The 12,737-nt window shown below is 40.1% G+C and overlaps 1 protein-coding gene across 1 annotated transcript; it reads left to right on the forward strand.

Annotated features, from left to right (window-relative positions):
* The first annotated feature begins 1,940 nt into the window (after positions 1-1,940).
* Positions 1,941-3,776, forward strand: LOC136857395 (mitochondrial disaggregase-like). The gene has a single exon (XM_067136036.2). It carries the CDS (start codon positions 1,941-1,943, stop codon positions 3,774-3,776), a length of 1,836 nt encoding a protein of 611 aa, XP_066992137.1.
* The last annotated feature ends 8,961 nt before the right edge of the window (positions 3,777-12,737 follow it).

Below are 12,737 nucleotides of genomic sequence, written 5' to 3' on the forward strand. Positions count from 1 at the left end.
CAAAAAATTCTTGTTGAATCACTCGCATTACCTCATTTTGATTATTGCGATATAGTTTACAACCACCTAGGAGTAGACTGCGGAAGGAAATTGCACTGTGTTCAGAATGTTTGTGTAAGAGTTATCTGCGGACTTCGTTACACTGACCATGTCGCACCGTCTTACACACGGCTCAGGTGGCTTCACCTGAAAGAATGACGCACAATCATACTCTTTGCTTTTTACATAATAATCTTAAAACTTCTCAACCAGCCTATTTTCGTGAACGCATCAAGCTCCTCTGCACAGACCATAACAAAAATACCCGACCCTGCAGCACCATGTGTTCATCCCTTTCTGTACACTGAACAGTAAACTAAACGAAATTATTCACCGTTACCGCAGCCCGACAATGGAATCTCTTACCAGTGGACGTCAGAAGCATGTCTATCAGCTCAGCTTTTATACATGCCTGTGTCGAAATACTAGGTAAACATACATGAATCATTAAATTACGAACTGAAAACACCTCCTCCTACGCCCTCTTCATTATTATCATTATTACCTCGTGTTTCCCTATTCATTTCAGAGTTCTTCTTCTTCTTACTGAATTGAAATGGCGTTTAAGTGCCGGGAGTGTCCGTGAGTGTCCGAGGACAAGTTCGGTTCCCCAGGTGCAGGTCTTTCTTTTTGACACCCGTAGGCGACCTGCGCGTCGAGACGAGGATGAAATTAATGATGAAGACGACACATACACCCAGTCCCCGTGCCAGCGAAATTAACCAGTGATGGTTAAAATTCCAGACCGTGCCGGGAATAGAACCCTGGACCCCTGCGGCCAAACGCCAGCACGCTAACCATTTAGCCAAGGAACTGGACTTCTTCTTACTAATCCTTCTCTTTACCTCTCAATTGAAGGCAATATCTCGGTATGCTGTAGAAATGTATATATTTTCTAAACTCTCTCTTAAGTAGTAGTTATAATACTCATTATTCATGCATTTTAGTGTACTCTACGTATGATGTGTATTATATAGAAGATATGATTTGTTTTTCTGCGTGTTATTACTATTATTAACACTATTACTGTTATTATTGTTATCATATTATTGTCATCAGTATTTATTATTAACAGTGTTCTAGGCGAAGACTGGTTAAGTGTAAGAAAGGTCGTACATCCTTAACTTTTGCATAGTAAATAGAACATATTATTATTATTATTATTATTATTATTATTATTATTATTATTATTATTATTATTATTATTATTATTATTATTATCTAAATTCACTACATCACTTATGAGCAAACCAGAGAACCTTTCTTCATTGGAGAACTACGTCTACACTTCCTACTACCTGCAACACCGGCTTTCTTAGACAATCTGGCGTGTCTAAAGGCAAAGAAAGTTGCAATATGGTACGAGTTTTATGCAACAGATGCCATGATCAACCGTGAATGGATGCAAGAAGCTACGGCTTGCGGCACATAGTGACAAGATTTTCCGTGCACGGTTTTCACTTCAAGCTCTATGGTGTGAAACAATATCATGAGTCAGGTGCCGGCAGCATGTGTATAAGATGTACTGGACTATGCGAGAGATACCACGCCCTGACAGGCAAAATGCGAACTGAATCTCTTAAAAAGTTTTGTACAAAAGATTGATCTATACTTACTCTTTGCACATTTTGTGCAATTATAATTTCATTCATAAGACACTGTCTTACATAGAGAGATTATCGATTGTCTTGGATCGTTTAAAACTACTTATAACCTATCGACAGTTTTTCAACGCTAATCGTAATATATGGTCAAACGTAGTGCATTACCATGAATGTAAATTACTCATGCAAAGTCCATTTTCGTCTCGGTATCATCCAGTAATAAGTCTTATTTATTTAAATATGTTGCATATTGTTATCCGAGATAGCTGTGCCGTGCTTAAACAAGCTTCAAAATATATGCATGTCTCATTACGGAATCACTACAGTTGGAGACCAATCCGTAATGTTTCAAGAACTGATCAGTCCATAATCAACTTTCCAGGAGCAAGAAAATCTAACAAAAGAAAAGGAAATCTTCGCATTGGTTCACTGCATCCGGAAAGGCATGAAACATTATTTTGGGATGAGTGGGAACTAATAAGCAGCATTGTAGTTACGGTAGTTTTCTTCGTGAACAATAATAACAACGCGAATGAAACCCGCCTGTTGCATGCTTCTAAACAAGGTAATGTATCTGAAATAAAAAGATTATGTTCTAAAGGCGTCGACGTGAACTGTCGGCATGCACTTGGATGGACACCATTACACGTGGCTGCAATGAATGGTTTTGTTGAGGCAGTGAAAGCTCTGCTCAAAGCTGGGGCAAATCCTGATGTAGGAGACAATTTCATAAATGCCAGTCACACGGCTTCAGATATGGGATTGCTGACGCTGGAGGTTCTTATTAAACGGGAGGACGAATTCTCTGACCAACTTAACAACCACGCTACATTTCAAGGATTCACAGCACTCCATTATGCTGCACTAGCTAACCAAAAACGGGTTGTTCAGGCCCTACTAGATCATGGAGCTAATCCGACAATCGAGAATGATATGGGTCACAGAGCCATTAAATATACCAAAGACGGAGAAATTAAAAAGCTTCTCGAGGAGCATTCGATTAAATTTGATGAAATACGTCTCCAGAGAGAGGCCGAAGAGAGACTACGTTTTCCTCTAGAGCAGAGACTCAAGCAGTGTATTATTGGGCAGGAGGGAGCTATTACCATTGTGGCATCTACTATCCGCCGCAAAGAGAACGGGTGGTCGGATGATGATCATCCATTAGTGTTTCTCTTTCTAGGTTCATCAGGGATAGGCAAAACTGAACTTGCTAAACAAATAGCCAATTACATTCATAAAGGCAAGCAACATGGATTTATACGACTAGATATGTCCGAGTACCAGGAAAAGCATGAGGTAGCAAAACTTATTGGAGCTCCGCCGGGGTATGTTGGTCACGATGACGGTGGACAGTTGACCACGCAACTTAAGAAGTGTCCATCAGCCGTGGTATTATTTGATGAAGTAGATAAGGCTCACCCAGATGTTCTAACGGTACTGTTGCAACTTTTTGATGAAGGTCGTCTAACCGACGGCAAAGGTAATACAATTGAGTGTAAAGATGCAATATTTGTGATGACATCAAACTTAGCGAGCAGTGAAATAGCGGAATATGCCTTGGAATTACGAAAAGAGACCAAAGACATTATACAACAACGACTGGGTGGTGCACTCGGAGATACAGAAAGCGGATGTGGAGATGAAGTAACAATTTCCCGCAATTTCAAAGAAAATGTAGTTCGTCCTATTTTGAAAGAATTCTTCCGCAGAGATGAATTTCTAGGCCGTATTAATGAAATTATATATTTTCTGCCTTTTTCACCATCTGAACTATTCAAATTAGTGTCTAAAGAATTGCATATCTGGGCCAAGAAAGCACGAGAGAAGCACCAGGTTGAGTTAACATGGGATCAAGAAGTGGAAACAGTTTTAGCCGATGGATATGACGTTCACTATGGTGCACGTTCTATCAAATACGAAGTTGAGCGAAGAGTGGTCAACTACTTGGCTGCAGCACATGAACGAGGTATAGTTGGTAAAGGAAGTTGGGTCCATGTAACAGTGTACTGGCCCCCAAATAAAGTGGCTGTCATCAAACTTCGTGTACACGCAAAGGATCGTAAAGAATACGTTGATATTTTAGAGCATGATCCGTTATTTGAAGTTAGTTCTTCTATGTGTTTTGTGTAAACCATTTTGCAAGTAAGTTATCTCTGATCACATGTCAGCTAATAATGATAAGAATCTCATATGTAAAATAATTAAAAACACTAGAGCGATATACGTATTATGCAAGCTATTTTCCAAATTCTTGATAATAAGTATTTTTAATATATACCTTAGACTTGGACGAAAAATACAATAAACCGTAAAAACTGTAAATGGTGAACTGTGCAAATTCTTAACAAAGTAGTCATAAAAAAGTAATGTATGCCAAGTCCACAGCCCGAAGGCTGATTGATACTCAACAGTTCCACCATAGGTTGATATAAATAGTCTAGAGGTCACTTAAGGGACTGCTAGGAAAATTACATCGTTTTCCGTCGCTTTCCTCACAGAGCCAGTAGTTGAATTTACACATCACCCCCCCCCCCTCAGGGTGGGGTCGGTAGAACACCTCCACCGTATCATCTGCCTGTTGTAAGAGGCGACTAAAAGTTGAGCCCTTTGGGCTCTCAACTTGAGAGCATGAGCTGGTGACTACGGGGTCCAAACTGAGTCTGGCATTGCTTATTTCCCTGTGCCTCACTATCATCCTTCCTGTAAGGCCGTCCATCTTCAAATCTTATTCTCTTCCGACACAAAGCGAATTAGAATTGCAAGGCAGAGGGTATCTGTCTTTCATTTTGACGCTCTTCCCTTTCTTTTGCCGATACCTTCATTCTTCGATTGATCAGGCGTTATGCATATTTCCCCTAATTAGTGTTGAGCAGGGCTGGTGCGTGGATCACTTCATTCCCCGACTGAAATTAGGTATACACGGAGGAAGATGACGTCATGACCAGTGGGAGGGGCTAGTAGCAAGCAACTATAAATTATGTCGGAACAAACTGCATTATCATTTTCTCACTGTGAGGATTGGTTATGTAGGCTCATAAGATGTACTGTTGGTCCATTGCATAAGCAAAAAAGTTCGTTGTTTGATACACAGCAGTAAGAGGTATGCCGAAAGTATAGAGCACCAAACGTTCTCTTCAGTACAAACTTGTTGACAGTGGCGGCTCGTGGGTTTCACAAGCGATGGGACGCAATGTTTTAGGTCTTTTACGCTTGTCTTAGTCACAACAGAATACACGGAAAGCGGTGGACCTAATTACATTGCAAGTAATCTGTCCTAGTAATTTAGAGTTTTAATTCGTTAATATCACACTTGCTTCATTTCATTTACGGTAACTGTCCGACTCGTTGGCTGAACGGCCAGCGTACTGGCCTTCGGTTCAGAGGGTCCCGGGTTCGATTCCCGGCCGGGTCGGGGATTTTAACCTTAATTGGTTAATTCCAATGGCACGGGGGCTGGGTATATGTGTTGATTTCATCATAATTTCATCCTCATCACGACGCGCAGGTCTCCTACGGGAGTCAAATAGAAAAACCTGCACTTGGCGAGCCGAACCCGTCCTGGGATATCCCGGCACTAAAAGCCATACGACATTTCATTTACGGTAACTGACACATCATACATAAATAACACTACAATATTCACACAAACATTGTCTTGAACAGCAACATGTACTGTAACTGCACATTACAGTGAACAGTAAGAATGCGTTTACTTCCCGCTTATCAATTGTGTTCGGTTCAGCCTAGCCAAACAATTGCATGGAAAACCGACAAGCACGAAAAGAAAATCCCTAAATACCTTTATCACAAATCAACAGGAATGATTCTATGCATCTACAAGAAGTTGAAATAACCACTAAATCCCTTCGTAAAAAACACTTTTTTTAAAAATTCCACTTGCTAAACATATCTCCAACCAACTAAGTCGAATAATAATGTCATTGGCTTTACGTTCCACGAATTACTTTTACGGTTTTCGGAGAAGCTGAGATGACGGGATTTAATCCCGCTGGAGTTCTTTTATGTGCCATTAAATCTGCCGACATGAGGTTCGCGTATTTGAGCACATTATCAATCAATCAATCAATCAATCAATCAATCAATCAATCAATCAATCAATCTATCTATCTATCTATCTATCTATCTATCCATCCATCTATCTATATAGATATATAAATGAATGAATCAATCAATATTGATCTGCATTTAGGGCAGTCACCCAGGTGGCAGACTCCTTATCTGTTGTTCTAGCCTTTTCTTAAAGGATTGCAGAGAGTTTGGAAATATATTGAACATCTCCCTTGGTAAATTATTCAAATCCATAACTCCCCTACCTATAAACGAATATTTGCCCCAATTTATTCTATTGAATTCCAGTTATATCGCCATATTGTGATCTTTCCTACTTTTAAAGACACCACTCAAACTTATTCGCCTACTAATGTCATTCCACGCCATCTCTCCATTGACAGATCGGAACATACCACTTAGTCGATCAGTTCGTCTCCTTTCTCCCAAGTATTCCCAGCACAAACTTTGCAACTTTTTCGTAACGCTACTCTTTTGTCTGAAATCACCCAAACAAATCGAGCTGCTTTTCTTTGGATTTTTCCAGTTCTCGAATCAAGTAATCCTGGTGAGGGTCCCATACACTGGAACCATACTCTAGTTGGGGTCTTACCAGAGACTTATATGGCCTCACCTTTACATCCTTACTACAACTCCTAAATACCCTCATACTCATGTGCACAGATCTATACCTTCAAATACCAACGGACTGAGCCAGGAGCGAACCTGCTAAATTGGGATCAGAAGGCCAGCGCCTCAACCGTCACACAGTCCGGCCTCCTAGGCCTAGAAGAAAGATTAAATGCATTGGCATCCCTGGTTTTGTTCACTCTAAAACCGTGAAAGCAAATAGTGCACGACTATTTCTCTTTTCGGTTTGTATTTTTCATCACATTATTTGTGTTTTTACTTTCATACAGCTTGTATCATAAGAAATCTTCTCTTCATTGGGGAAAGGGGGTTGAAGCTTTCTAGGAAGAAATGGAAATTTCCTTCTAAGGAAAGTTAACTAAACTGCTCCTGTCACCATCTAGTGTACAGAATATCAACTATGCGGAAGATGTATTGCAGCGCCGAAGTGTGCGGTCTCAATATCCATGCGATCTTAGTCAATAGATTTCACCGTAAAGCCCCTATTCTTCTCCCGGCTGTAAGTGACGGTATAGTGCTGGCAAATGATAGAGTGGGTCCACAACTAGAATGTGACCACTGCTATGATGCCAAGCTTCCTTCAACTTACGGGAAAAAAAGCGTGACACATTAAGCCACAAAAAGCAACATTTAAAGAAAAATAACGTCCTAAATACGTGTTCTTTTAAATGCCAAATGGACGGTAGTACATGTGACCGTGTAGCCTGCGGGTAAAACCGCGCTTGTTTATAGAGGATTTCGGCAATGAATATTTTATTACAAAACAAGACAACAAAAGGCTCTAGTTTGTAAAGTTGACCGATAGGATTATTATTATTATTATTATTATTATTATTATTATTATTATTATTATTATTATTATTATTATTATTATTACAAAGTTATTCGTGGAAGGCAGAGGTGAAAGAAGGTGCGGGCTGGAATGGGTCTAACTACAAGTCCGAAAGATGAATTTTAAAATTTAAATAAAGGTTATATTTTCAACAGATAACAACATTTAACCATTTTCACGAAGTGAAATAACGAAGAACAATCAGGTACAATGCAACTTTACAAATTCTGGGCTACGAGCTCCAAAGTCTGAGCTCTCAGCTCACAACCACAAATTACCAAAGGGCAGAAAACCCCTCATTACATGAAGCACATGCTCCCAACTTCACATCTCAAGCCTCTCTAAGGCACTTTTACCACAACACGATAAAGAGCTGACCCGCTCTCGATCTTTCAAGCCTATAAAGGCAATAACAGACTATTACACAAACTGCCATAAGGCATAACTTATAAAGAAACAGGGGTATCTCGTACCCAATCTACTGGGCCTTAGTGGGCAAATACTAGGTTAATTTAAATGGCCCAAAACGAAAAAGGGATGGAGGCGTGAATTTGCACTCCTAAATACATGTTTTAAAACCTAAGTGGCGCTCGGCCGATTACACAGGGGATAATCCCAAGCTAGTGAGGTGACTCGTATGAGAAAACTTTAATACATTAAGGAAGAGAAGAAACGGTTATGAAAACGTAGTCACCTTAACTTCAAAATGAAGGGGAGCTCGAGAGGGCAAGGCACTCTCTATCCCCGCTTTACAGTTAAAGAGATTGGTAGTTTTTACATAGACTAAAATGGGATTTTCATTTAAAAAAAGGTTGGTTACATCTTAAAGGTTTCGAACCTTCCCCGCGAGTTAAACTGCTGAGCTAGCAAAGAGGAAAGAAAGATGTTAATCGGCCATTACCTTGTTGAAGAGCTGCTGCCCGAAGAAAGAGGCGCTACCCGCCCCGTGCTATGCTTCTATACACTAAGCAAGATGTTGTTGAAGTGGCTCGGATACAAGAAAATCAGCAGTTTTTATACCCTCGCGGAAAATTCGAGACCTTTCATGAATGATTAGGACCCGCCCACAAACGTTTTATTGGCTAACAGCAAAAACTCATACACAAGGCGATGAAGAAACACCTTATTGGTGGGAAATTAATTACAGAAATTTAGGATTGGTTAAATTCAAAACAGGCGGAAAGGAAGCTTAATATTGCCAACCCTCAAATAAAAGAACAAAATTTAGTAAAGACAAAACTTATGAATACAAAATTTCTCCAAGAAAGTTCATTCCTTCGCACCAGAGTACATAATCATAGTTTTTAGTAGAGACATCTGTTAGAGAATGTCCACACTTCTTGATCAACAAAAGCAAATCAAAAACACCTAGAGACACCTTCTGATAAACAGGAGAGTTAATTCAGTTGTTACAGTTCAGGGTTTCTCCTGTAGAGGAGTTTTAATTGGCGCAAAATTTGAACTTGCGTCGTAGAGGTGTACCGCCGGGTACAATTATTATTATTATTATTATTATTATTATTATTATTATTATTATTATTATTATTATTATTATTATTATTATTATTATTATTATTATTATTATTATTATTATTATTATTATTATTATTTGAGTCATCATTCTATAGATTGGTTTGATGTGACCCTCCATGCCACCCTATCATGTGCTAACCTTTTTTATTTTTACATAACTACTACATCCTACATCTACTCTAAACTGTTTGTCATATTCATACCTTGGTCTACCTTTGCTGCTTTTACCGCCTACACTAACTTGATTCAAGAACTGGAAAAAATCCAAAGAAAAACAGCTCGATTTATTCTGGGTGATTTCCGACAAAGCTAACTGAACAAGACCTGGGTGCCTTAAGATGTACCCTATCATTCTGTCCCTTCTTTTGCTCAACATTCGCTAAAATGTTCTCCTCTCACCAATTCGATGCAGTATCCTTTCATTCGTGATTTGATCTATCCATGTCACCTTCAACATTCTTCTGTAAGACCACTTTTCAAAAGCTTCTATTATCTTTTTTTCAGAGTAAGTTATCGTCCATGTTTCATTTCAATCAATCAGTCAGTCAATACTGATCTGCATTTAGAGCAGTCGCCCAGGTGGCAGATTCCATATCTGTTGTTTCCTAGCCTTTTCTTAAATTATTTCAATGCCATTGGAAATTTATTGAGCATCTCCCTTGGTAAGTTATTCCAATCCCTAACTCCCCTTCCTATAAATGAATATTTGCCCCAATTTGTCCTCTTGTATTCTAACTTTTTCTTCATATTGTGATCTTTCCTACTTTTAAAGACGCTACTCAAACTTATTCGTCTACTAATGTCATACCACGCCATTTCTCCGCTGACAGCTCGGAACATACCACTCAGTCGAGCAGCTCGTCTCCTTCCTCCAAGTTCTTTCCAGCCAAAACTTTGCAACATTATTGTAACGCTACTCTTTTGTCGGAAATCACCCAGAACAAATCGAGCTGTTTTTCTTTGGATATTTTTTCCAGTTGTCGAATCAAGTAATCCTGGTAAGGGTCCCATACACTGGAACCATACCCTAGTTGGGGTCTCACCAGAGACTTATAAGCCCTCTCCTTTACATCCTTACTACAACCCCTAAACACCCTCACGACCATCTGCATAGATCTGTACCCTTTATTTACAATCCCATTTATGTGATTGCCCCAATGAAGATTTTTCCTTATATTAACACCCAGACACTTACAATGATTCCCAAAAGGAACTTTCAGCCCATCAACGCAGTAATTAAAACTCAGAGGACTTTTCCTATTTTTGAAACTCACAACCTGACTTTTAACCCCGTTCATCATCAAATAATTGCTTACTGTTCATCTCACAACATTATCGAGGTCATTTTGCAGTTGCTCACTTGTAACTTGTAACTTGTTTATTACTCTATAGAGAATAACATCATCCGCAAAAAGCCTTACCTCTGATTTCACTCCTTTACTCATATCATTTATATATATATATAAGAAAACACAAAGGTCCAATAATACTGCCTTGAGGAATTCCCCTCTTAATTATTACAGGGTCAGATAAAGCTACGCCTACTCTAATTCTCTGAGTTCTATTTCCTAGAAATATAGCAACCCATTCAGTCACTCTTTGTTCTAGTCCAATAGCACTCATTTTTGCCAGTAGTCTTCCATGATGTATCCTATCAAATGCCTTAGATAGGTCAATCGCAATACAGTCCATTTGGCCTCCTGAATTCAGGATATCTGTTATATCTTGCTGGAATCCTACAAGTTGAGCGTCAGTGGAATAATCTTTCCTAAAACCGAATTGCCTTCTATTGAACCAGTTATTAATTTCACAAACATCTCTAATATAATCAGAAAGAATGCCTTCCCAAAGCTTACATGCAACGCATGTCAAACTTCCATATAAAGCTACACCTCAGGCGAGAGTTTTCAAAACATCTTTCTAATTCCTATATCAATGTTCGAAGCGAACGATTTTGTTTTTTAAGGAAGGCTTCCCTTGCTTGTGCTAGTCTGCATTTTATGTCTTCTTTACTTCTGTCATCGCCATTTATTCTACCACCCAAGAATATTCACCTACTTCCTTTAAGACTTCATTTCCTAATCTAAGATTTTCTGCATCACCTGACTTCGTTCGACTGCTCTCTATTACTTTTGTTTAGGACTTATTTATTTTCGTCTTGTACTCCTTCCCCAAGACAATGGTAAAAATAAAATACGCTTATCTGGACATTGTCCTTGTAACCAAGAATCTTTACATACTGCTGACTGAATACTTCTGACGTTTGAAGATCATCACATACAGACTCCCCTTGTTCATTAATGATTCCTGGAATGTCCTTCTTGGAACCTTTTTCTGCCTTAAAGTACAGGGTCTTTTCTTTAGCATGCTCGGCAGCACCACTCAGAGCACGGCACGGCTGGCGCAATGACACTCGGTCGCTAGCCGGTATAATGCGCGCTTTTCCTCCCCACTACTCACGGCAGTTCACACTAGAAATCCATTTCTAGTGAAACTATTAGTCTAAAACCTACCTGGCATTACATTTGATGTTCAAAATGTTGTCCCTCAGCTGTCAAACACGCCTGACGCTTCGTAAATAGGTTTGCAGACACTCGACGAATCTCAGCTCGTATGATGTTCGAAATAACTTGTGTAATGTTCTCTTGTAGTTCTTCTCCTGTGTGAGGATTGTTCACATACACTTTTCTCTTCAGCATCCCCCACATATAATAATCACAGGGATTTAAATCAGGAGATCTAGGGGGATAATTAACCACACGAACTTCGAAAACTTCCCGTATTACCTCCATAGACCGATTAGCAGTGTGTGCCATCGCATTATCTCGCATAAAGTAACCATTACTCCTTTCTTCTTTCACCAGCTCTTGAAAGAATTGTCAGAGATTTTTTAAAAATTTCGTGTGGCTATTTCTACCCGGGTGCAGCCCTTGTAAGGCAGACCCTTCTACGATGGTGGGCGGCATCTGCCATGTGTAGGTAACTGCGTGTTATTGTGGTGGAGGATAGTGTTAAGTGTGGTGTGTGAGTTGCAGGGATGTTGGGGACAACACAAACACCCAGCCCCAGAGCCATTGGAATTAACCAATGAAGGTTAAAATCCCAGACCCGGTTGGGAATCGAACCCGAGACCCTCTGAACCGAAGGCCAGTACGCTGGCCATTCAGCCAGCGAGTCGGTGTTAGAGAATGAGGTCTATATATCGATCGGCATTTATATTTTCGCGGAAAAATATAGGCCCTATAATTCTGCAAGCACTTACTGCGCACCAAACTCCTATTTTTACATCATGAAGTGGACGGACATGCAACTGGTGGGGATTTTCTGCACACCAACACCGATTGTGTTGACTATGTACATAGCCACTTAAGTGTAGCCATGCTTCATCACTATAAAATAAAAGTTCTGGGTCAACATACCCATCGTGAACTGACTGAAGCAACTAGTTACAATACCGAACCCTAGCGAAACTCTCAGGTCCTCTTAAATATTGGGCAGGGGTGGGTTTGTACGGTTTTGCTTTTAACAGTTTTGTTGCTTTGTGGGCAGAAGATAATGACACATTAGCTTGTACGGCGAGACGCGACAGGGATTTTGTTGGAGTTCTTTCCAAGATAACTCCTATTTCGTCAAGCTTTTCCTCTGTTAAAACGGTTCGTCTCCTGCGTGATTTCTTGTTAAGAATGGACCCGGTGGCAGAGTCCGGCAGCGAGGCCCAGCCCATGAGCTGCTTCAGCAGTACACTGCAATGGGCTTTGAAAGGCTCGAACAAACGAAGCCCGTGACGCCATCGAACGGGCCGGTCTGGGCCAGCGCTCTGTCAATAAATTCGTACGCAGTGAGCCAAGGACAGCGCTGTGGTAGTTCTATGGGCTAACTGCTTCAATGTGTACAGTGTACTGCGTGTCACCGGAGTGCGTTGCAATACGGTCGAGTGGAGCCGATCAAATTTGCTGTGGTTTTCAGTTTGACTTCTCCGTCTATCCTGTTATCGGAAACGAATGTGG

Source organism: Anabrus simplex, chromosome 1 (assembly GCF_040414725.1).
Source record: "Anabrus simplex isolate iqAnaSimp1 chromosome 1, ASM4041472v1, whole genome shotgun sequence".
NCBI lineage: Eukaryota > Metazoa > Arthropoda > Insecta > Orthoptera > Tettigoniidae > Anabrus > Anabrus simplex.